The sequence below is a fragment of the Pelodiscus sinensis genome, chromosome 8 (assembly GCF_049634645.1).
Source record: "Pelodiscus sinensis isolate JC-2024 chromosome 8, ASM4963464v1, whole genome shotgun sequence".
NCBI classification, from domain to species: domain Eukaryota; kingdom Metazoa; phylum Chordata; order Testudines; family Trionychidae; genus Pelodiscus; species Pelodiscus sinensis.
In genome coordinates this window covers 5,530,324-5,555,212 of record NC_134718.1, presented here as the reverse complement: position 1 = coordinate 5,555,212, position 24,889 = coordinate 5,530,324, and the positions used below count along the sequence as shown (strand labels likewise).

The following is a 24,889-nucleotide window of genomic DNA, read 5'->3' as shown; positions in this document are numbered from 1 at the left end:
ACATTTTTACATGGGTGGGTCCAGGTAACTTTCCTCCCAGAGGAGCTTGCTTGACTGTTGTTGTTGATTTCCAGTAAGTCTTGGAACACGGGGGAAGTTGCCCAGGAATACAAGAGCGCTCGTGTTGTGACAATTTTTCCAAGGCGTAAATGAGATGCCGCTGCTAATATACTTGTGTCCGTCTGACACTGAGCTAGGGCAGATAATAGGGGCTGAAATGAGGCTCAGTGAAGAAAGAATTAAAGGAAGGTAATATTATAAAACAGATCCAGGCAAACCAATTTGGATTTTTTACAAGTTTGGTGGATGATGGTCGTCGTGTGCTGAGGCATTGGCCCTGGTACCGAACGGCATTTTGATTTAAAAATTAACTGCTATACAATTAGCATGGGGCACAGTCAGTGGGTTAAAATCTGGCTAATGGAGCAGGGCATGGACGTGGGCGTGGGCGTGCCCTGCATTGATGAGGGGTGGGGGGGGGCTAAAGGGGTGGGTAGCACACTGTGGTGGAGGCAGAAAGAAGCACCTGCTAAGGGGGGGTTTCAGCTTCTGGTCCTCCTGCTCTTTTCCACCCGGGTCTGAGCGCGACTGGCGTGATCTGCGCCAGAGGGGAATACGTCGCTGCAGCTTTCAGGGAGAGCCAGTCGCTTGCCTTTGGGGCTGCCCGGGGGGCGGAAGGGGGAAAGGATGCCCCTGGGCCACGCCCACCCCTGGCATGCAGCCCCAGCACCCTGGTACATGGGGAGTCGGCGGGAGCAGAAGGGGAGGGGAGAAGAGGGAGCAGGAGGAGTCTGGCAGCTCAAGATGGCTCCGTGTCCACTCCTGCCCTTCCTGCCTAGGAGCGTGGAGCACCCCTTTGCTCCTGCCCCCTTCCTCCCTGTAGCACCTGGCCCGGGAAGCGGGGTCGTGCAAAACCCCTGGAGTGCCCCTGTCTGGAAGGGGAGGACGCCCTGCGGCAGCTTGGAGGGGTGTGAAGAACCCCGTGGGAGCAGAGAGGGACGTCCCAGGGGGCAGAGCAGACGGCGGGTTGGGCCACGGGTGGCAGAGGCAGAACTGATGGAAACAGGCTTGCCGGGTTTCGCAGTGCCCCAGCCCGCATTCCGTTTAGAAGCGTGTCGTTTCCAATGAAAGGCGTTGGCGCTAGAGCGCGTGGCTGGGTTTTGACGGCCAGTGGCAGGCGCTGGTTCAGGCCCTTAGACACTTGCACCACACAAAGGGGTGAGAAATTGAGGGGCTCATTCCATACCTTGATTGGGTGCAGCCGAAAAAGGGGCTGTGCAAAGGGGTGGCCGCATTTTGGCCAAGGAGACAGGGAAATGAGGGGTCAGTTTATTTCCTGTGAGTTAAAACGAATGAAAAGGAGAAGTTAGATCAGATCAGTGGCACACTGAGCATTGCCGGACAGTGTCTGTGTAAGGGTTTGTTGCACGACATCACTGGAATATTGGAGCCTGTTTGGCATGCCTTGGGCAGAGGGAAAGAACGGACTATGCAACAAAAGGCACCCGAAATGATAACATCTGCAGACTTCCATCCAATTTAATCCAGCCCTGCATGCGATAAGCTGAAGTATCTCACAGGACAGTGATTAGAACAGTTGGAAAAGCACAGGCCTTAGAGCCAGTCGGCTGATGTTAACCTGCTGTGTGGAAAATTGGCTTTTCGGTAACCCCTAAGAATATCAGAACAGCCGTACTGGGTCAGACCAAAGGTCCATCTAGCCCAGTATCCTGTCTGCCGACAGTGGCCAATGCCAGATGCCCGAGAGGGAGGGAACACAACAGGGAATCCCCATGTGATCCCTCTCCTCTCACCCACTTCCAGAGAAATAGAGGCTAGGGCCACTATTCCTACCCATCCGGCTAATAGCCATTGATGGACCTAACCTCCATGAATCTATCTAGCTCTTTTTTGAACCCTGTTAAAGTTCTAGCCTTCACCACATCCTCTGGCGAGGAGTTCCACAGGTTGACTGTGCGCTGAGTGAAGAAAAACTTCCTTTTGTTTGTTTTAAACCTGCCGCCTATCAATTAAGATCCACAGCTGTGTGTCTTGCATGCAGTGGGACAGAGTCAATAGTCTTCCAAAACCTGCTGAAAAAGAAGCCTAACAGCAGGGTGTTTGGGGGCTGTGCTCTCCCCCACGGCCCCAGGTACCCCTTCCTTAGCACGCTTTGACCATGTCAGAAGAGGGGCACCACAAAAGGAGAGCCAGTTGCTGGCACGTATGCCCCACATAAGGGGTCACTGCAGAAATGTTGCCCTGGATCATCAAGGGGCCTGGAGTGAGAAGGAAGAGAGGTGGAAAGGGCCAGTTTTCATCATGGTTAAAGGTTAACAGCGGGGCGCATCAAGTTTCCAGGCCGGGGTCTGTGTTCTTTGCTTGAGTTATTTCAGTTAATTGATTACTTATGAATGATCTGGGGGGGAGGGGGACGAGAAACAGGGCAGGAAACGTTGCAGGATCAGAGAGGACGGGTGGGAAATTTCAGAGCACCCTCGACAAGCTGGAGAACGGGCACCCCACTGCAATAACATTCAGGGTTGGTAAATGCAGCGTAAGGCACATGGGAGGGAATACAAAAAAAAAAAAAAGATTGAAAGCGGACAGGGCTTGTAATTGGTTCTGTCGCTCAGAAAAGAGGCTGGGTTGTCATTAGCCGAAAAGGGAAACCGGCAGCGCCTGGAATTCCGGAGTCTCGCTGGAGCCGATTCCCATATTTAACTATCCTTTCCCTAATGTTTAACCTAACGCTGGAGATGAAGCCCATTGCTTCTTGTTCTGCTTCAGCGGACAAGGAGAACAATTGATTCCTGGCCTCTTTAGAACAGCCCTGAAGATTTATCAGCCCCCCCCCCCCCCCCGTCTGCTTTTCTCAAGTCTGAACCTGTCCGGGTTTATTAGCTTCCTCCCATAGGTCAGCTTTCTAAAAAAATTATACCCGTATTGCTCTTCTCTGGACTTTCTATGGGTTGCCCACATGGTTGTTAAAGTGTAGCAGCTGAGACTGGACACGCTGCTCCAGATGAGGCCTCGCCCCTGTTGAAGTCGAGCAGGACTGTTACTCTCCTGTCTTACCTACGACATCCCTGTCCGATGGATTAGTCCTTTTTGCAACTTCAGCACATGTTGTCGTATGTAATTTATGATCCGCCATAACCTCAGATTCTTTTCAGCAGTACTATTATTTACCTCGTTAACTCCCCATTTTGTCATCACGTATGACTTTTTTTCCTTCCTAGAGGTGGAACTTGTCTTTAGTGAATTTCAATCTTGTTGGATTTTGGACCAATTATTTAATTTGTCAACGTGTTTTTTAATTCTAACAGGGCATGTCGACACAGCAGCGTTTTTTCGGAATAACGTCAGTTACTCAGAAATAACGAAGTGAGCATCTACCCAGCAAGCCCATTATTTCAAAATCAATTTAAAACAACAGGCTTCTTACTCCGACTTCTGTAAACCTCTGACAGATTTGCTCCAGCTCCCTATTTGGACATCTCAGGAATTGAACTCACAACGCTGCATTTAGCAGGCCAAAGCTCAAACCACTGAGCTAACCTTGTTGCATGAGGAGTAAAGGAAGTCAGAGGAAGTGTTCTGTTTTGAAAAAGTGCCATGTAGCCATGCCCATATTCAAAATAAGCTATTTTGAGCTATTAGTGTCGCTCAGGTTGCATAGATTATTTTGAGTTTAGCCCTGCCGTGTAGACATACCCATACTGCCCTCCAGCCCCTGCAGACTGTCAGCTGCACACTCATCCTCCCCACTCTTGTCTTCCAAATCATTAATGAAAATCTTGACTCATACTGGGCACAAGACAGACCCTTGCAAGTCTCCACTAGATAAGCCTTTCCCGTTTGGCAGCAAACCACTGATCATTGCTTTTTGAAAAGGGGCTCTTAACCAGTTTTGCATCCGCCTTCTAGTAATTTCATGTAGACCACATTTCCAAAGTTTGCTGATGGGGATGTCATAAGGGACTGTCTCAAAAACCTCACTAAAAATCACAATCTATCCCATTGATTGCTTTTCCCCATCCACGGGGCCAGTAATTCCATCAAAGCAGGAAATTAGTTTTGTTTGGCCTGATTTGTTCCTGACAAATCCATGCTGGCTACTCCTGATAACCCTATTATCCCCTCAGTGCTTGCACACTGATAGTTTCATAATTGGTTCCAGTATCTTTCCCAGTTAGGCTGACTGGGCTGTAATACCATAGCTCCTCTTTGTTCCCTTTTTAAAAGGAATCTACCGTGTTCCCTTCTCCAGCCCTCTGGGACCGCGCCCATCCTCCACATGTTCTCTTAGCTAATTGCTGATGGTTCCAAGCTGGCTTCTGCTAGTTCCATAAATATTCTAGGATGGATTTCAGCAGACCTTGCTGGCTTGAATACGTCTGTCTTACCTAAATACTCTTCGACCTGTTCTTTCCCTGTTCTGCTGTGTGTTCCTTCCCTCCTCTTATACTGTGCTGCTCACGATTCACCTTTTTAGGAAAGACTTGAAGCAAAATAGGAATTCAAGACTTCCACCTTCTTGATGTCCTCAGTTATTACCTCTCTCTCTTTGCTGAGGACCTCCACCTTTTTCTTCATCTTTCTCTTGCTCCCAGCGTAGTTAAAGAACGTCTCCTTTCCTTCCATGTCTCTTGCTAGGTATAACTCACTTCCTGCCTTCGCCTTTCCCAATTTCATCCTTCCATTCTTGTGTATGCTTTCATTCTCCTTAGCTGTTTGTCCAGTTTTCCACTCTTTGCGGGATTCCTTTGTAGGATTTCTGGGTCATTAAAGAGCTCCTGGTGGAGGCATGATGGCTTCTCACTATTCTTCCTATCTTTCCTTTGCATCAGGATAGTTTGCAGATGTGCTTTTCATGTCAATCTCTTTGGGAAGCTGCCACCTTTCCTGAACACCTTTACCCCTTGGATTTCTTCCCATAGGACTTTACCTACCAGGGTTTTTTTCTGACGTCCATTGGCCTTATTCCATTGCTTTCACGCCTTCCTTCCTTAGAATCATGGCACTGGTCATGCCATGGTCACTTCCACCTGCAGACTTACAGCCAGTTCCTCCTGGTTTGTCTTCAAGCAGATAGGAGAGAAACCACCGGCCTTCTGGCTAGCAGCAGAACACACTAGCTCAGGGGTGGCCAATTCATTTAACAAAGCAAAACAGCGGTGGAAAAAAGGTGAAGAGCCGCATTGTCAAGCCAAACCCTCCCTCCCCCCCCAAAAAAACAAAACAAAAAACCCATAATAGAATTGTCAAGGAAAACCAAAACCATTAAAAACAAAAAAAAGGAGGCTGCCCCTTTAAGATGGCCGCCATCTTGGGCACCATTTTTAAAACCCCACAGCTCCGACTCAGTAAGCACAGGGGAGCCGGCGGGGACCATTTGGGGGGGGGCACACAGGAGCAACTTTGCAAGACGCACTTTTGGGGGGCAAACGCCGCGGGTTGGCCACGCCTGCACTAGCCAAGGGCAGCACAGAGGCAGATGACCTTCAGCTACCTCTGTGACGCTGCCGCAACAGTGAATGCCCCATCTCGAAGCAAATCCTGCAAAAGTAGAGAGGCTTCAGAGAAAACGAGTGAGACTGAGCAAGGACCTGGGGGAACAAACTCTTCTGAAGAGAGATTGATAAGACTGGCATGTTCCCTGGGAACGATGAGTAAGATGGTTGTGGTAAAAATGTATACCTTAAAGAATGGTCTACAGAAAAGATCACACTGAAATTCAAAACTGGTAAAAGGAAATACATTTTCACACCGCATATGATTAAACTGCGGAACTCACTGCAACAGGAAATTGTTGAGGTCAGGACACGTGGCTATTTCTGTGTAAATCAAGAATAGCCGGAGTTCCTGACTCATTCTAGCAGGGATATTAAATCCCCTGTTTCAAGACTTCATCCAGTCTCTAACTACTAGAAACCAGGACAGGACCTATGTGGGGGGCAGATTGTCCCACAACTGGCGCTGCAGGGTTCTTGCACCACCCTCTGCAGCTTCGAGCTCCCAGGACCAAGGTTCCCTCTGAGCTGCGTGGCGGCACAGCCCTGCAGCTGCTTAATCAGCGCCCCCAGTCAGACAGTTCCCTGCATGGAGCCCTGAGCCCCTGACCGGCGGGGCTGATTAAGCAGCTGCAGGGCCATGCCGCCACGCAACTCAGAGGGAACCTTGCCCAGGACCCTGGGCCAGTGGGAGTCCGGGGCTGAACCCGTCGGGCCGTTCCCAGTAAATCCCCTCTCTAGCACTCTGCTACGTGTGCAGGCAGAGGAGCCACCGCCACAAAGGAGGCCGGCAGCTCCACCCCCAGCACAGCTTGTCTGGGTGCCCCCCAGCAGAACCCTGAGCAGAGGGCTAAGGGCAGAGGCTCCAGCTAGAGTATGAAACGCAAGCGCCAAACGACCTGGCGTGGGCCCCCAAAGCCGAAGGGGGAACCCAGGCCGGGGTGTCGCCTGCTGGGCAGCCCACGGGGCAGAGCTGGACGGCTGAGCTCCGCCCGGACACACGCGGCGAGGGGGAAGCAGCAGCAGCGTCTGGATCAGTTTGGTTTTTAGAGAACACAGAGCTGTGTTTTCAGCCCCCTTGCTCTCCCCACTCCACAAGGGTCCGCCCTCCCCCACCCTGCCTGGCCACGCCCTCTCGACACCTCGGGGATGTTGGGACATGCCCGGAAGCAGCCGAGCAGCGGAGGCGCTTACCTGTCCGGGGTAGCGCTTTGTCCGGCACGCTGCACGGCGAGGAGCAGAGGGTTTGGGGCACGCTCGCCCGTTGGCTGGACGTGTGGCAGGACTGTCCTCCTGTCAGCCTGCAGGTTTCTAACATCCGTCCCTCTCTCCCGTCGCAGCAACACGGACGTGCACACCGTGGCGTCGCTCCTGAAGCTTTACCTCCGAGAGCTGCCGGAGCCCGTCATCCCCTTTGCCAAATACGAAGACTTCCTGTCCTGCGGCCAGCTGCTCTCCAAGGACAAGGGAGAGGTCAGTGCCCCTCTAACCTTCCTCCTGAGTCTCGCGACTCAACACACAGCCTCTCCGTCTCCTCCTCCCCGGCCTGAGCCAAAGCCCCCTGCCGGCCCTGGGAGCCCGCCTGGTGACTCTGAACGGCTTTGGATCAGGCCCGAGCATCATACGCTCCAGCCTGCAGCCAGCGACTCGCAATAGTCTAGGAATCCAGGGGTCTCCATGTCCATGAGGCACGTTTTAGGTCCTCTTGGGCCAGGCTGTCCTCTAGGCGCTGCACTTACACTGAGTCAGGTTCTGATCCCGCCCTGCTCTGTGACCTTGGCCAGGTCCCTTTGCCTCAACGTCTCCGTCTCGTCCACAGGGAGGGTAAGATACGGCCCACGGGCTGGCTCTGGCCTGGCAAGCCTTTTGATGGGCCCCACCCAGACCCTGAGCCTGAGGCTGCTCCAAACAGCTAGTGGCTCCCATGTAGGCCAGTGGGAGCGGCAACGATTGGGCTGGGGCAAGGTGCAGCGTCCCACCCCCGGCCAGGCGTGCACGGCGCAGAGAGGCCCATGGAGGGAGCCTCCAGCTATTTTGAGCAATCTGGGTCTGCGGCAGGCAGAGAGCCCGTCTTGGGAGCCTCACTGGGCTGCTGGCAGGGAGCCAGCCAAGGTAAACGCCCCCCGGCCAGAGCCTTCCTCTGGCATCCCACCCCCTTCTGCTCCCAACTCCCTGCCCCAAGTCACCACCCAAACCTTCTGCAGCCAAGGTCACGACTCCCTCTCAGACCCTGCACCCCCTCCTTCATCTCTTCCCCAGGCCAGAATCCGCTCCGGCAGCCCGATCCCTGCCCCAGCTCACCATGCAACCCTGCTCCCCCAGGACACGACTCCCTCTCGGGGGGGGGGGGGTAACTACAGAGCTTTTTCGGAAAGCACAGAGGGGTTTTCCTGTGTTGCCGATCCTCTTGCTACGAGGAAGAAGCCTTTTTGCGAAAGAGCTCTTTGGGAAGAGGCGCGTGCGGACGGGGAAGAGCCTGTTCTTTCCCAAGGAGAGGGAAAAGCACAGGTGCCCCGGTGGCCATTCTGTCCATCGCAAACACAGCTGACGTGCAAGAGAGCGTCCATTCAGTCTGGGCGCGCTCTTTCGAAAAAAGCAGATCTCTTTTTCAATCCGCTTTGGCAGTGTGGATGCGCTCGCAGAGTCTGCATCCCCTCCTGTGACTCCCAGGTCAAACTCCACGCCTGCATCCCAATCCCCTGCCTCCCATCTCCACTTCCTCCTCCACCCAAAATCCCTCTCAGACCCTACAGCCTCTCCTGCAGCCTACGCCCCTACCACAAGCTCCCTTTTGCACCCAACCCCCACCCTCTCTCCACAGAAATCTTGGAGTGCCCCCCTCAAACAAAAATGACTGTCCACCCCTTGTGTACCCAGTTCTAGCTCACAGGGACGTGGGGGTTTTCCACAGGATACTGGTCAAGGCCTTTGAGCTTTTCCGAGGAAAGGCGCCAGAAAGGGACAATGACACTCATGTGGCGGTGCTGGGCACTGCACTCCGCAGCTCTCCAGCGCCTTTTCTTCCCTGTTATTCCCCGCAGTGCAAGGGACCCAAGGAGGCTGCCTGCTCTCTGGCGGCGGTGGAGGTTTGGGAGGGTTGTTTCTGCCGTGGACTTGCTTGGAGGGGCAGGATCCTGGACAAGGGGATAGACTGATCCTGTGCCGGTCACTACGTCTGAGTGCTCTCCTGGCGGCATGGCAGAGCTGCTGTGAGTGGAGGGATTTTACAAGCCTGCTGCCCGTGCCAGCCGAAGTCTAGGGCAGGATGGCCTCTGCCGTGCACACGGGGTCCGTACCCAGACTCCCTAGGGGCCTGTGATAAAAACGCTGCTACTTAGTTACACTCCGGCCAGGCCTACGCCAAGGGGGAAGGTGGACTCAAGATACGCAGCTCCAGCTACATTATTTACACCGAGCACAGATTCTGTGACGTCTGCAGCTGGCCTGAGCAGCTTAGGTGGCCCCGGGCAGCCGCACGGACCGTTGCTGGGGCCGTCTCGGGCCACCACATCACCCTCCCCTTCGCCCCCAGCAGCAGCAGGAGTTTCGGTGTGGGGGAAGGCTGAGGGCACAGGAGGGGGGAGGGTTCTGGGTGGTGCTTATCTCAGGGGAACTCCCCACAAGCAGCGACACGTCCCTCCCTCAGCTCCTAGGGGAGGTGCGGCCAGGCCACTCTGCCTGCTGCTTCTGCCTGCAGGCACTACTCCCGCAGCTCCCATTGGCTGCACTTCCCAGCCAATGGGAGATGCAGAGTGGGTGCTCGGGGCAGAGGCAGTGCATAGAGCTCTGCATCGGGGCCTGCCCTCTACTCCTCCAGTAGCAGCAAGGGTCCTGAGTGGGGACATCACCTGCAGCACCCCGGGCCCAGAGCCCCCAGGTTTTACTCAGGTCTATAGTACAATTTATGGGCAGTGAAGTTTGGTTTACTGCCTGTGGGTCACATGAAGAACGCCCGTGACACTAGCGTGGCCACAGCGAGGAGCCATCGGCTGCAGCAAAACGGGACCACTACAGAGCCCAGCAGCACACATGGCTTGCACGCAGGCAGCTTGTCCCCTGGGGCGGGTGTGTTAACATTTGGAGGCAGGCCGGAGCCGGTGGATCTGCAATGTCATCCTCTCTTTCCTTGTCCCACTCCCCAGAGGCAGAGTGCACCACCCTCGGGGGATACCAGTTGGTGGGGAGGGGAACTGGGCAAGCCCCCCCTGCAGATCCATGTAGCACCCCGCTTTCAGTGTTTATGGCATGGGCTTGCCTCAAGGAGGAAGATTTGCCCCAGACAACAGCGGACCAAGCTGCCTTCTCTACATGGCTGTTCTCGTTTGTCTCCACCCACAGGGCACCCGAGAGCTGGCTAAACAGGTGAAGACCCTGCCCCAGGCAAACTACAACCTCCTCAAATACATCTGCAAGTAAGTGCCATGAATTAGCGCCCAGGATCACCACGGCTGCCACGTGTTGTGCAGCTTCGTGTGTGACCATCCTATGCCAACGCAATAAGCCAATTTGCACCCAATTAACCTCTGCCTTTAAAAATACGTGTGGGGCCAGCGCTCATGCAGCCCTGGTAAATGAAGTGCTTGGCATAGCTCAAGGGCGGACAGTCCTCACCATTAATCATTTATTACAGTAGTGCCTAGGAACACACCAAGCGTGCGCCCCCGCCTGCTCTAGACTCTGTGCTAATGCAGAAGACAGAGCAAGCCCTTCAGTGCAGGATCCGATTAGCCACCGCTGCTCCACCTTGTGCTGGCTCGGATGTGCCGAGCACACGTCTCGGACTAGAGGAAGAGCCCTGCGTACCCTCGAGGCTTCTCTCGCCAACGGGCAGCGTGCAACGAGGCATTCTGCCCCCCTCAGAGCGGGAGCTAAGCCGACGGCTTGGAATGCCTTCCCCAGAAGCGCGACATGCACGTCTGTAGTGCAGAGATGGGATGTTAAATGGGGGTCAGCAGGCTAATCGACTAGTTGGGGGAATGTCCATCGACTACTCAATTAGCCAACTAGGGGGCGAGCTCCTGGGGCAGCAGGAGTCCGAACGCTCCAGGACTGCTGCACCTCCGCTTTTTAAATGGCGTGAAGAGCCCCCAGGCTCTTACTATATGTAAAAAGCAGAGCAGCAGTGTCAGGGACTAGGCGCGAGCCAGGACTCAGCTGTCCCAGCTTGTGCCAGATCCCCTGCTGCGCCTCTGCCTCCCCTACCCCCCATGGAGACAGTGGTGGTGGGGGAACTGAATTTTAAGCCAGCTCCCTCCAGCACTGGCTCCTGCTTCCCCCACCCCTTGCTGCCTCCGACAGAGGCAGCAAGAGGCAGGGGGACGCGACTAGTCGAGTAGGAACCCAACTAGTCACTTACATCCCTAGTGTGGAGCAGGCCCAAGAGCGTCCCAGCTAACCCAGTAACAAGTGTTGCAAAATGGAACCAGAGCAAAAGGGCCAGTTAACACCTCTCCGGTTGTAGGACAAAGGAGGGAGAGGGGGCTACAGGTTACTGTGATGATTAAGAACCCAGCGTCTTCATTACGTCTCTTCTTTGGGGCGTGTCGCAGAGTTATGGATTTAAGTTCCCAAACTTGTTTCCTGAAGCTATTGTGGCAGCTTCCTTTGAGGACAGAGAGGTCAGAGAGGGACTGGTTTTTCTGCGAAAACTATGTGCCTGCATGGAATGTGGTTTGTTGAGAATCCTTGTTCGAGGAGAGAACCTCTGTTTTCAGGCTTGTTAAATGGTCCCGTCTGCAGCACTAGTAACCACTGGGCCGATTCTCTGCCCCCTCTGGTAGAGTTGGGGTTACTGTTCTTAGGTCTGTCCCGGGGCAGTGCTGAGACTTGGGCATGGCCGGGAACCCCACTGCGCTTACTCCCAGGTGGGCAATAATTTTTCCCCCGGGGGCCACTTAAAATTTTTTTGAAGTAGCCCTGGGCCACCCCGGAAGGGGCGGGGTCCAACCAGAAAGGGGTAGGGCTACCCCACCCTAGACCATGATTGGCATGGGGGCGGGAGGAGCACGTGAAACCTCCCTCCTGCCCTACCCCCACCCTGCGAGCAGCGCATGGCGCTTTGGCCGGGGGGGGGGGGGGGGGAGGCAGCAGGGCCTCCGTGGGATGGATCCACCCACTTGGCAGTCCGGATCTGGCCCACAGAAGCCCTCCCCCCGCCCCCCACTGTACCAACAGATCCAAACGCGCGCTCCCGCTCACGAAGCGCGCAGGCTAAGGCAGAGACGTGGCGGCTACGAAGGGAGCACAAGGAACTACTGAGGCGGAAGGTTTCACAGGCCGTTTACTCGTCTCTCTCTCTCTCTCTCGCTCTTTTTCTTCTGGGGGGGCTCCTGAAGATTCCTCGACGAAGTTCAGTCCCACTCCACCGTGAACAAGATGAGCGTCCAGAACCTCGCCACGGTGTTCGGCCCAAATATACTGCGGCCCAAAATGGAAGATCCGGTCACCATCATGGAAGGTAGGGCTCTTGCTCTGGAGGGGGGCCATGTCCTGGACCCCGGTGGAAGCCTCTGTCAGAAATCCGATGCCATCACGATTAGCCCACTGGGAACGTCAATGCCTGGGGCGTTCCATTCCAGGAGCTGATAGGGGAGTACGTCCCTGGGAGCAGGACAGGGCGGACTCAGGCAGCCAGTCCGGGCCACGGCTACTTTTAGGTGGTAGCGTGAGCAGAGGCAGCGCGCGTGTCTACCCGAGCTGGAGTGTTCACCGCCCAGCTGCGGTGTACAGGTCCCTTTCCAAATGTGGCCTTCCAAAATGCTTGTGGCACAAAGAAGATGTGGAACACAGACCTAGGGAATCAGTTTAAGTCACTGCTAGTTTTGCATCAGCTTACCTTTAAAAGTCTCTAATCCGGACAGAATTCCAAGAGAAAGTCTATTCCGGACACGTGCCAGACCCCCGGGAGGGCAGGAGACAGAAGCCTGAACTCAGCCATAGCTACGGAGTCGTTACCGACGCCAGTGTCATAAGGCAGGTCCCATCGAGAGGACGTCCCTTTTCTGGGGTTGTGGCTGAGCTAGGGGTGGAAAAGCACCCATAAACATCTGGCTGCCTCTTCCCTGCACGCTGGGCGTCCTTCTTGCAGCCGACGGCAAGGAGATTGCTGAGCTGGAGACTGTGGCACGTGGCAGGATGGAGTGGAATAGGCTGAGAGCATAGAGCAGGCAGGGGGTGGGGGAGTCAGACTTCTCCACACGTTCTGGGGATGGGCTCTTCCCAGCAGGGCAGCGTGGCCTGGGATCGTCTCAACGCCATTGGGGCAACATTTGAGTGTGAGAGAGCTACAGTAACCAATGTCCTCCCAGCCAATGCCATGCTGGCTTATGCAGACAAGTGTGTATTGCATGTGTGTCCCCTTCAGAGAATCAGATCTACTCAACTGTGTAGCCCCACTGCCTCTGAAAACACAGGTCTCTCTATCAAGGGGATAGGATGGTAAGTGGCCGTGTTTGCTAGTCAGCAGTAAATCGGTGTAGGTCAGGCCAGCGAGCGCTCCTCTACACCTGCTTGATTGCCTTTGCCACCTCTTCCGCCCCGTGTGCCCTTCTCAGAAACTGTCAAGCGAAGTAGCGAGAGACGGATCTGAACCAGAATCCTGGCTTCAAATAGCTCCAAGCAGGCGAAAAGCTGGGAGGCCACTCAAAATTTTGCAGCCTGGCACCATCTTTGGAAAGAATACACGTCAAGTCCGAAGCAGGCAGCAGGAGGGATGTTACTGCCCAGTGAGAGCAAAGGATCCGTTAGCTATTCGCAGTGGAAGGGTTTTTGGTCCTTAGCTTGAGAAGTAAAGTGGGACCTGGCATTGGCTGCTGTCCGGCAGGATACCGGGCTAGATGGACCGTTGCTCTGAGCCAGTCTGGCCATTCTTATGGTCTGCCTGTGTGAAGAGATACAGAGACATGCTCTGAGCCATTAACAATACACTTCTGAAACCAAAATCTTTAAAGTCGGGGTCCTGAATCCGTATTGGGTGCCAACGAAGCAGTCTCATTTTTAGAAGTGTTTTGTTCTCCCACCTCCTGCAGCCCAGCAGGATCTCAGCATGTCAAAATATCAGGCCTCTTACTGAGATCCTGTAAAATATGGTTGTAACTATTTTAAGTGCCCGGATTTGAAAATTTTCCCCGTATTCGTTATCGATCTTCAACAAAAAAGATCAATTGTAATTCATGAAAATGCTGTTGATCTTGATTTTCTCATTTACGTGGTAGAAAATATTTGGCACGGGCTTGATAAATGGCCTTTTCTACTACTTTCTGTTTCACTGCTGAAAACAATTTTTACTGACCTATAGCTTGTTAATTGTCTGCCATTCACTGTAGAGTATTTTTGACTACATTGATGAGTTGAAGGAGGGTAATTCAACTAAAGTCAATGGAGTTACATCAGAAATGAAGCTACCCCTGTAACTTAACATTTTTATTTCTATGGCACTTTCCAAACAGATATGACTCTGAGGCTGCACTATAAGAGCTGTTTAACACTTATGGGTAGGGTTGAAGATCCCTACAATTGCGTTTGAAATAGAAGTACAGAAACAGGTAGCTGGACTGAATAGTGCAGAAAGCTATTTGTTCAGCTTATGTATGGGAGTGCACCTGTCCACCTAAAAAATGTACAGTAATTCCTCATTTAACGTGTGCCCGCTTAACACGTTTTCGTGATAGCCTAATTTATTTTTTTTTAGGGAACGTTTTTTGAATTACACGTCTGTCTCCGGAATAACATGATTTCCCCAGCTGGCCCGTTGCTGGCGACTGCACGGGGCTTCCCCCGCCTCCTTGCAAAGCGTTGGAGGGTTCGCCGCTCACCGCACCGTTTGCCGGCAACCCCCCCTCGCCTGACACAGTGCGGGTCCCGGCAGACCCGTCACAGGGGCATACTCCCAACCCAATCCTCCTCCCCTTCTCTTCAGCCGAACACCTCCCCTCCCTGCTGTAACCCAGTCCCCTTTCTCCCCCAACCTTATGTCCTGGTCCCAACAGACACCACTGCTTGAAACGCAACCCCCACCTTTTCCATTATTTTCAATGGGAAAATTGACCCCGCATAACACGTTTTCACGTAACACGATCATTTTCTGAAACATATCGATAGTGTTAAATGAGGAATTACTGTACAGGAAAATTACACTGGTGTCCAGCTTTCTCCAGGAGTCTTTGCTTCAAGGGAGAAAACATTGTATAATGGTTAGTGCAGGGGGCAGTGGAGTGAATCATCTGCATTGTGGCAACTGACCTAGATCCTTATTTCCTTCCCCTCCCCCCAATAATGGGGACAACGATACTCACTCCCTTTCTGCAGCCCTTGAAGGAGAGGTGCCCAGCGTCCTTGTTGTGTGTGACTTGCACACACCCGTTGCTTAAGGACGTGCCCCGGCCTTGGGTTTCTTGCAGACAGGAAACCACTAACCGACCTTGTCTTTTCTCCCATTAAGCTCTTGCCTCCGTTCTCTCCCCACAGGCACCTCGCTGGTTCAGCACTTGATGACCGTGTTGATAAGCGAACATGGACGAATCTTTGCCGTCTCGCAGGCCGATGCGGCAGGGGCTCCGCCCGAAGCCCGCTCCGTGCTGCAGCGCAGCATGGTGGAGTGGATCTCCGAGGAAGAGGGGGAGGAGAGCAGGCTGGAGAAGAGTGGTCCCAGCCCTGCCAGCTTGCCTTCTAGCAGTGCCGTGGCGCCGGACGCCACTCGCAGCTCGCTGGCTAAAAACGCCTCCCAGGAGCGCAGCAGCAGGGCCAGCCAGCCTGCCACCAGCCCCAGCAAGAGAGTGCAGACGTTACCCACCTGGAAGTACTCCTTCCGGCAACAGGGGGCGAGGTCCGTCAGCCCCAAGCTGGGTAACTCATCCTTGGACATTCCCAATCTACCCTCCAGCGGGAACTGGCTCATGAACGGATTGTACTCTCTCCGAGGCCACCGCCGGACGTCCTCTGGGGAGCGGGGAAAAGACTCCGGTTCATCCCAAAGACTCTCCACCTACGACAACGTTCCCTCTTCCAGCCTCTCCCTGAGCGCACACAGCATCGCCAGCACTGCCTGGTCCGCCTCGTCCTGCGAGATCTCGGTCGTCGATTCTGTCAGCAGCTGCCCGGCCTGCCGGGCTAGCGACTCCTCCACGTTAAGCTCCCTCAAAACAGAATGGGCCACTCAGGGCTCGCTGTCGCAGAGCGAGGTCAAGCCTGCGGACCTAGAGAGCAGCGCGGAGAGGTTTGAAATGTGCGTCAGCAGCTGCAGTGAGCAGAGCAACCTGGCGGCTGCTTCCAAAGACTCAGCCAAATGCTCGAGGGCTCTGCAGAGCCTGGTCTCGGAGCTAAAGACAGAACTGAGCAAACAGAGGACTGAGTATGAGTCAAGTATCAAAAGGTAAAGTGGCTCTCAGCTGTGCTGGGGTCTCTCGATGCAGTGCCGCCCTCGTTGGACCAAGCCACTCCTGCTCAAACAGGGGGGTGCTGGGATCGAGGTTGGTTTACGAGAGCAGGGCTGCAACGTTCTGATCCAGCTCGCGTCTGAGCTCCCCCTGAGCTCGGTGGGGGCTGGTTCCAGCTTCGCTCCCATCTCTAGCCTCCGACAACTAGCGAAATGCCAATATTTTGTCACTCTCAGTGGGCACGGGAGGGATTCTCATTCAGTCAGTTGGCCTCATGGGAGGTGTAGTCCAGCTGGAGAGCCCAGCCAACAGGTGGGGAAAGAGGGCATGAGGCACCTTAACTCCTACTCCCAGGAGGTGCTGGGGCAACTAAGCCTGACACAATAACTAATGTCAGCGCAGCCTGACGCAAAAGATTTGGTTAAGATTTTACCAGTGGAAAATTCCACCAAAATCCACCTTTTCTTGGGGGGGGGGATGTGAGTTTTAACAGTTCCCCATTTTTCAACAAGAATGTGCTTCAGTTGCACTTTTTACCCCTCCCCTTCTTACAGCTTAGCTCTTGTCTAAACTTCGAAAGTACACTCCGGGCTAGGACTCCTCTTTCAGCCAACACACCCATGAGCGTCCCATGCCTGTGCTTGCAAACAGGTCTTTGGGAGCTCAAACCAGGTACCCAGGTGTTTGGTCACCTGGTCTGTGCAGGGAGTGGCCACAGCCGTAGCAAATTCACGAGCTGGTTTGAAAATGCAGCCTTCATTTAGAGCCCGGTGGTACAGGCATCGTACATACTCCGCTCCGGCAGCCCCAAGGAGAGTTTCGGAACACACACAGGTAGGGGTTGCAGGATCAATGTGCTGTTTAAAATGTGTGTGTGTGTCACAGGGATATTGGCAGGGAAGCATGCGTGTGAAATACTGGGGGGTTACCAGACTTGGATGTGCTGTTGCATATAAGACATGGGCTGATAGGCAGGGCAGTCAATTGTTCTGTACCCCCTCGCTCCCATGTAGCAGAGCTCAGAGCTCTTTGCAGAGGAGGTAGGCACTATTACCTAGGTTTCATATATGGGGAGAGAGAGGCACGGAGCACTGTGGTGACTTACCCAAGGCTGGCCAGCAGGCCCCGCTGAAGAAAAGTTGCAGATTGAGGAGTCTGGTGTCATGCTGTTAGACAGCAGTAGGCCCAGAAAAGTAGGTGTTGCATTTCGGTAAATGAGCTCTGGATTTTGATAGTTGGCATGTTACTTATTCACTGGGCTATTATGTATCTAGTGAGTAGGGGTCCCACTCACGAGCCAGGATACAACACAGAGCACCAGGACTGAAACTAGTGTAGATACAGTACAGTGCAGATTTAAGTCAAGGTGTCTGTTACTAGTTATTTCTTGTGTGTTACAAGCGGCTCGGCTTGCTGGCTCTTCCAGTCTGTCTTGTCTGAGCTGGGATCCAGTCCTGGGGTGCTTTTCATCTTCTTCTCTTGGTTTTTTTAATACAGCTTCCCAGGTTTGTTTTTGCTTTTTTAAAACAAAGACATTTCGTTACGCACAACTGCAACAACTCTACCCCTGCGCACCAGTGTGATTTGAATTCCAATGCGAAAGTGTCTGTTTCAACCTCTGGAGCTACTCTGGTTAGGAGTCCCAAGAGTCTGTTATGCCATATACACCTGTCAGTTTAGCAAGAGGCATAACACACTGTACTATGAGCAAGTCAATACTGAAGTGGGTGACCCATAGGAGAGCAGGCCTGATAGACACAGCCATGCTGCCCCTCACACAAAGCACGCTCTAAGAGAACAGCATTTGGGTTTCAGTCCCCTCGGTGGGTACAGAGCTCTGACTCTTTGCTTTACCAAGGGTTCTGCAGGGCACAGACTTAATGCCAGTTAGAAGCAGCAGCCAGTCTAGTATGCCTGGTGTTCCAGTCCTGTAGGTTAAAGGGTATTTTGACAAGTAAAAGCAATGGCATGAAGGAAGAGGAAAGCTGCTTATAAACCTATGAATGGGTTGATTTGTAAATCCTCAGAAGGTTGATTCTCTCCCCACAGAATCAGTGTCGTAAGTTTGGGAAGGACATGGTCTCTCAGATGCAAAAAAAACCCTGAATCTTAATTAATCATTCACAATTCAACTCAACATCGCCTCCTGAGTTACAGTTGGTACCTCCGTAACAAAAGCCCGCTGTCGATGGCATCATACAAGGTGTTTGTTCTGGCTGTCATATGGAAAACGTGTATTTTTCATGGCAATCACTGTAGCAGTGGTCTAGAGACTAAAACACTCTTTTTCCTCTTGTCTTTAAAGAATTGAAGCAGCAAGCGCTGAACTGAGGAAACAGGTGGCAAGGTTAGAAGAGGAGTTGGACCAGGAGCGAAAGAAATACACAATGCTGGAGATCAAACTGAGGAATTCAGAGCGCGCGCGTGAAGATGCAGAAAAGAGAAACCAGCTCCTGCAGACAGAAATGGAAGAGTTTTTTTCTACATTAGGAAATCTGACTGCTGCAAGTCGGGGAGCTAAAGTGCCAAAGTAAAGGAAGCAGCGGTACACAGACAGTGTTTTTCAATTCCAGCACAAGTCGTTCTGTTCGGGGTTGCTCATGCATCATGAGTAGTTCTGCTGCGATTCCCTGCGCTAAGAATTTTTGCTGTTTTGTTTACATATGCTATAGTATTGGCACTATCAGGGACACTGACTGCGAGAGGCAATGTTGAAACCACAGATGGCTGGACCATTCCTTCCTAACGTCAAAGGGATAACTCTTACACAGACACACCCCTGGCTCTGGCTTTACTGTCCTTTGCTGGCCAGGGACAACAGTAACGCTCCCGACATTACTGCCATGACCTAAGCGAGCTGAGGCGGGCCGGAGCACGCATGGCTCCTCTGGAGGTGACCCAGCTAGCCTGGCAGCACTGTTTAGCCCACATGATGAATCAAGCTGGACTTTTCAGGTTTTCCTTTCATTGTGAAATCTGTTTAAAAAGTTCCTTGGTGGAAGTGCTTTCTTCCTGTACTTGGTATTATGTTATGAAGGCGTTTTGCAAAACTAGCCAGGCACCTGAAGGCATTTGAAAGTCTGACACCTTCATTAAAGGTTGCTGCCCAATTTTCCATCCTTCCCTACTCTAAATATTATTTGCACCAAATGTGACTTAAAATACGTGACTAATAAATCGCTTGGAGGGGCAACCCCCCTGGAGATTTAACTCAACACTTGCCACCAGTCCGTGTCCTTGTCAGCCAGGCTTTGCACTGGTCTGAGGTTTGAAATAACGACTGTGTCATTAATTGCAGAAATGGAGTTCAACGCGGGACTGAGAGATTGCTGATTTCCATGCTGCTCTGTTAATAAGTGCCTGTTAGTTAAAGGCCACAATATGGAAACTACCAAAGCACCTCAGATATGACAGTAGCAGGAGAGTTTTGACTGCAGGCTTAAATGTAGCTGACATGCACTCATATAAGAGACTTCAAGTACTAGAGACAGAGTCTGCTCCTTGCTGATTTATCCCAATTCTCACCTGGCAAACAGTGCTCTCAGAGCCAGAGGTGCTAAGTCTACCCAGTCTTGCATTTCTGTGGCACTCCACACACACACCCCCTCTGCTAAGGCAGAGAGGTCAACTGTTTTGTTCCCCTCTCCGCCCCAGTTTCTGTAGTCTGCATGGGAGAAATTGTCAGTGAAGGAAGCTAACAGGAGGGGAGCAGCCGTGCTAGCCCCCACTCCCACCTCCCAAGGGCGGGATGAGCTGACCGAAGGGACAGTTTGGGGCTAGGGGTATGGTGTGGGAGCTGCTGTGGGATTTTCAGAGCTGCCCAGATCACTTCTCAGTTTCCTTTCCGTTACAGGCTTTTCAAAACCTGGGTGATTATAGTTAGAGCCATCCCCACTGTAAGCAGCAAGCTAGGAATGCTCCTCTTTCAGCTAATCCATGCTGTTTTATTTCCTTCTTGCTCACGTGCACCTCAGTACCATCCCATCATTCCCATTCCCCTTTCTTCCCACAGTAATAGGAGTGTTGCAAATGAGCTAAATAAGTAAAACCTCTTCCGCTCAAGCCTTGCTTGGCTTTGAAACAAGGGCCAGTTCTATTAGCACGGTGAGACTTTAAAACAGCAGTTCTCAACCTTTCCAGTATCGTACCCCTTTCAGGAGTCTGAGAAGTCTTATGTACCCCAAGTTTCATCTTACTTAAAAGCAGCTTGCTTACAAAAATCAGACATAAAAATACAAGTGTGACAGCTCCCAGTTACTGAAAAAGTGCTGACACTCATTTTACCATTCTAAAATATACATCAACTGGAACGTACACATTGTATTTCATGTCAACATAGTATAGAGAGCAGTAGACACAAGCCGCTGCCTGTATGAAATTTTAGTTTGCACTGACTTTGCTAGTGGTTTTTATGTATAGAACCCAGGCAATCTGCAGACAGCTGCAGATACAAATTTTATCTATGCAGGGCTCAATTTATGCAGCCTGTTTCAAAACTAGGCAACTATCTAGATTGAGTTTATGTACCACCTGTAAATTTTCAGCGCACAGCTGGTTGAGAACCACTGCTTTAAAACATGGCTCAATTTGAAACGACTGAAATAAACAATCACACACTCCCCCTCTCCAGTCCAGGCCTTTCCACACCCAGCCTCTGCCCCAGTGCAGGGTTGTAAAGCACTGTCAGTCTCCTGCCTGTTCCTAGGAGTAGCCTACCACCCACAGGGGCTGAAAGGAGCTGCATTTTGCCTTGGCAGTTGTTTCATCTTCACATGTATTCTACCGTGACTCCATTCAAGCCATCCGAGACACAGCCAAGGGAACTAGGAGCCACTTCGTCTAGTCAATGTAGAAGTAACATTCCAAGTGGCTCCTTGGCATTTTTCCTACACCGCCATCATCAAAAATCAACCCTCGCCTGTGAGCAGACAGCACGTTCAGGAGGGATACCTGTTAACCCGCATCTCCAGTGACAATCAAGCAGACGCTTCCTTACATCTGCCCAGCTCAAGGGATCAGTGATGAGAGCTGGAGATTCTCCTCTCCGTGTAATCCAGAGACACAGCAACCAAACTGTTAACTACCTCCATGGCCCCCTCACTGTGAACCTGGCACCGCCCTGTCCTTCTGTATTTATCCTCACTCTGCCCTGGCAGGCAGGAAATGCTAGCAACCCCGCAGCACGGATGGAGAGTAGAGGCACAGAGAGGCTAAGTGTCCAGGGTCACGCAGGAAGGCTACGGCACAGTGAAGTTCCCTCCCCCAGCAGCAGCTCCAACATGAAGCATCCAGGCATCTAGTCTCAGCGCCTGCACAGCAGCCTCTGTTCCATGAAGGGGTGGTTTCACTCACACAAGTCAGGCTGGGCTGAGAAGGCAATTCAGGGAGCTGATACTGTCCCCTGCTGGCTACCACGCACAAACTTCTGTTTAATACACCTAGTTCAGTGCTTCTCACACTGCGGGTCGAGGTAGCCAGGGCTGCCTTGCTGGGGCAGAGCTCAGGCCTTGATCCGCCTCCCTGCGGGCAGGTCATCATTTTTGTTCTCAATGAAAGTTGGGAGAACCCCAGATCCAGTTCTAGATCGGTAAGGACACCTCTCCCCCTTACGGCTGCACAGAACACATTCCGATCAGACTGACAGTTATCCATTGCAGCGGGGTCTGTCGTGGGCTGCAGGCCATTTGAAACCCGAGCAGCACAAACTGCTCAATGGGTGTTAACGCTGAAACCTAACAATGGCAAATTACATGTTAACATTCTGCTGAGGAGAGTGTGCAAGAAGCAGGGGTGTGTTTTGCGTGATCTGTGCCATCTAACAGCTGTGGTACTTCCACCTGAGGGGCTACCAACCCAGAAAGAAACACCTGCAGACTGGGGAAGCAGGGGAAGATTAGATCCTACTGAGGTTTGCATAAGGCTGCTGTTCTAGGTTTTCAGGCACATTAGGATGCAGCCTAGTTTATTCAGTTTCTGGGGTGCCTGTATATGGCAAGAGACCTTACAGCTCTGTTTCATCATACAGCTTCATGAAGCTTTTTGCCCCTATCCCTCTCGTCATCAAGACTCACTCACGCAGGTAGTGATTCTTTGCTATTTTATGACAACCCCAGAAGAATTATCTGGCTTTGGCCCAGTGGATAATTGTCCCTCCTGGAATAAGCTCAGACGCATTAGTATAACACTCCAAAAGACACAGGCAGGCCCTTACAACGAAGCGAGTCCTCCCCCCGGCTTTGCTTGACCACCATCCCACCCAGAAACACTCCCGCCCATTCCTAGCTAATATAGGTGGAAACTGCAGAAGGGTTATGACAGGAGGGGGGGAGGGAGGGAGCCAGAAATGGAAGTAACAATACGGCAAATACCTTGGCACAAAAAATCTGCATGAAGCAACAAAGCCAAGCTGCTGCAACTCAGGAAGAAGGGTGTTCCGTGAGTCCCAGGGCGGAACGGACACTCGGCCAGTGGCAGAACGGCTATGTTCAGTTCCTTGCTTGTGATGTTTCTAGCAGGATCACGCCTAGAACTAATGACATTTGACAGGAGTTTAATACTTCAGAGAATGAGCTTCCCCATCCCCAAAGCACGGCTCACTCATCACGCAAGAATATCTCCCTTCCATTATCCTTATATCCAAATCTGTTATAGTCAAGGGAGGAGTAAGCAGGGGGAAAAAAAAAATCTCTAAACCAAAGATGCCTGCCCCCTGCAGAGCAGCAAGCTAGACGTGTTCTTCTTGTTGATGATTTACTTTGATTTACTGAGAAGCCCAGCCTGTTCACGGGCGGCAATATGAGCGGAAATGTATAAGGGATCTCTGTGCGGTCACCCTCCCACGTCCATTTTAACCGAGCTAAAGGAAGAGCAAAGAATTAAAAACAACAGCAGGTACTACAATCTCCAAGGGTTCGCAGCACTGCTGGCTTGCAAAACAAAACAAAACTAAACCCGAAATCTTGATTTCAGCTAAACCACAGCCATGTATGTTCAGATCTGGAACTACGTGACTAGACATCACCAAAACCAAAGCCAAATCCTTAGGCTGAGATTAGACTCTCAGGCCTGGTTTCATCATCTCTCAATTACTTGGCACCAGCTAAAAATGTATTCTAATGCTATTTAAATGTAACAGCACTCATCATGAAGTTACCAGAGTTTCCTTGGAGGACATGCCGCTAATACAGGTGTCCCCATACGCTTTACTCAAGTGACAGAAACTAGATTAATGCCAACTTTCACTTTTCCCCTCCAAATACTCTCCCCCCATTCTACACGCACAGCAGTTGCACTAAGAAATCTCTCGTTCTGTTTCAGCCACTCTCCCTGGATGCGCTGGAAGAGAAAGCAGAGCGCTGCATTACGATAGGGGACGGATTTCATTTGCTGTCTTTCCATGGCACTGGCACGGGGCTCTCCCGCCACAGTGCAGGGAGCGCCACTCACCAGAATATCTGAGAGGTTCTCAAGGAGGCAGGTCCAAAGAGTGGGCTGGTGTGTGAGAAAGGGCCTTGCACAAAGCCTAAGGCCAGGGCCCAGCTTGCCTAAGACAGGAGCCTGAGTCCTGGGAGCTACTGCCTGGGGGAGCAGCAAGGAAGCTGCCGGTGGCCGATTAGTGCAAAGACCCTACCTGCGCTCTGACATTAGGGTCCATGTTGGGGCCAGTGGCCGCTCTGGCCAGGAGCGTGGCTGCAGGTGTGGGTTTGAGTGGCTCAGTACCACCTTCCACCTGCTGCACTCCTCCAACAGAGACTGAAGAAGGAACTGTTTAGAAGAGGCAGCCTCCTTTGTTCAAGGGTTCCATCCCTGCCCAGACCAGGACACTCAGCAGGAGAGGTTGCTCCCATACAAGACACATGACAGAGGACTACAGAGAAGGAGCTGCAAAAATGTCGCTGCTCTTGCCTCAGGCAAGTGCAGGGACAGTTCTGCTGGGGGCCAGGTGTGTAGCCCAGGGCAGGAACTGGGCCTCAGAGTAGCCGGTCACCGAATCGCACTGAAAGCCTCCAACAGGAGAGCAGGGAGTGAAGGAGTCTTCTGCTACCAGTGACTGACAGGTCTGGACCGGGCCATCAAAAAGGCTGGCATGCCCACCCTAGCAGACCTGGGGGCACCACAAAGAACAGAGCTCTCCCCCTCCCCCACAACTGACTGAGGCAAACACGCGTGAAGTGGCAGCTGTCCTATGAAATCCACCACACGACACCTCAGTGCTCCGGAGCTGCAATGAAGAAACACTAACGACAGAGCGGTCATTAAACAACGTTTTATCCTTTTTTATTTAAAATATCATTATACCCAATTGACATACTCGATAACGATGTATACATTCCAGTGGTGCACGTGTCATGACGGATGGCGTGGATGAGAAAAACCACAATGATCTCAGTATTTCCTCACCAGTGGCTTATTGGGGAGGGGCAAAAAGGAACAGGGGAGGGGAGGATGGCAAGTGGGAAAGAAAACGAACTGTAATTTTTCCATATTTAAAAGGTGTGTATCCTTCCCCTCCATATTTCCCAGGACAGAATACACATCAGTGTCCTCACAAGAAGGGCTCAGGGAGTGATCACGAGAATTCAGCCAGTTTTGCTCAACTTTAGTAATAAGTTAAAAGTTTAAGAACTCTCAAAAATAGACTAGATATTGGGCCTACAAAAGTAATTCATCTCTATGCAAAGCTTACCACGAATCATTCCTTTTGTAAAATGTAAAGGATGGACTGATATTACTAGTTAAGTTATTTTTACCTACAAAACCAGACCACAATAATAAATTCACCAATTTACATCTAACACAATTTTCTGGATGTACATTATTGTACGTGAGCTATAAATTACACATGAACATCTTACGGGAAGTATACATGATACATACTTACTGGTATTGTCTCAACATTGGCCAAAAGGTTGGGCTGTTTAAAAAGGGAAATGTACTTTGTATTTCACATTCAGGGTAGATCCAATAGTGAAGGTTAGATCTATTTTCTCAAGAAAACAT

General features: G+C 52.0%; 1 protein-coding gene across 8 annotated transcripts in view; it reads left to right on the top strand.

Annotated features, from left to right (window-relative positions):
- The window catches only part of ARHGAP22 (Rho GTPase activating protein 22), a 157,570-nt gene extending 138,559 nt beyond the window's left edge, over positions 1-19,011 (top strand). For all 8 annotated transcript variants that reach the window (XM_075934645.1, XM_006118141.4, XM_075934643.1 and 5 more), the window contains 5 exons: positions 6,857-6,989; positions 9,855-9,928; positions 11,852-11,973; positions 14,982-15,885; positions 18,195-19,011. In XM_075934645.1, coding sequence (XP_075790760.1) covers positions 6,857-6,989; positions 9,855-9,928; positions 11,852-11,973; positions 14,982-15,885; positions 18,195-18,423 — 1,462 coding nt within the window. In that variant the 3' untranslated portion in view covers positions 18,424-19,011. The remainder of the gene's footprint in view (positions 1-6,856; positions 6,990-9,854; positions 9,929-11,851; positions 11,974-14,981; positions 15,886-18,194) is intronic.
- The last annotated feature ends 5,878 nt before the right edge of the window (positions 19,012-24,889 follow it).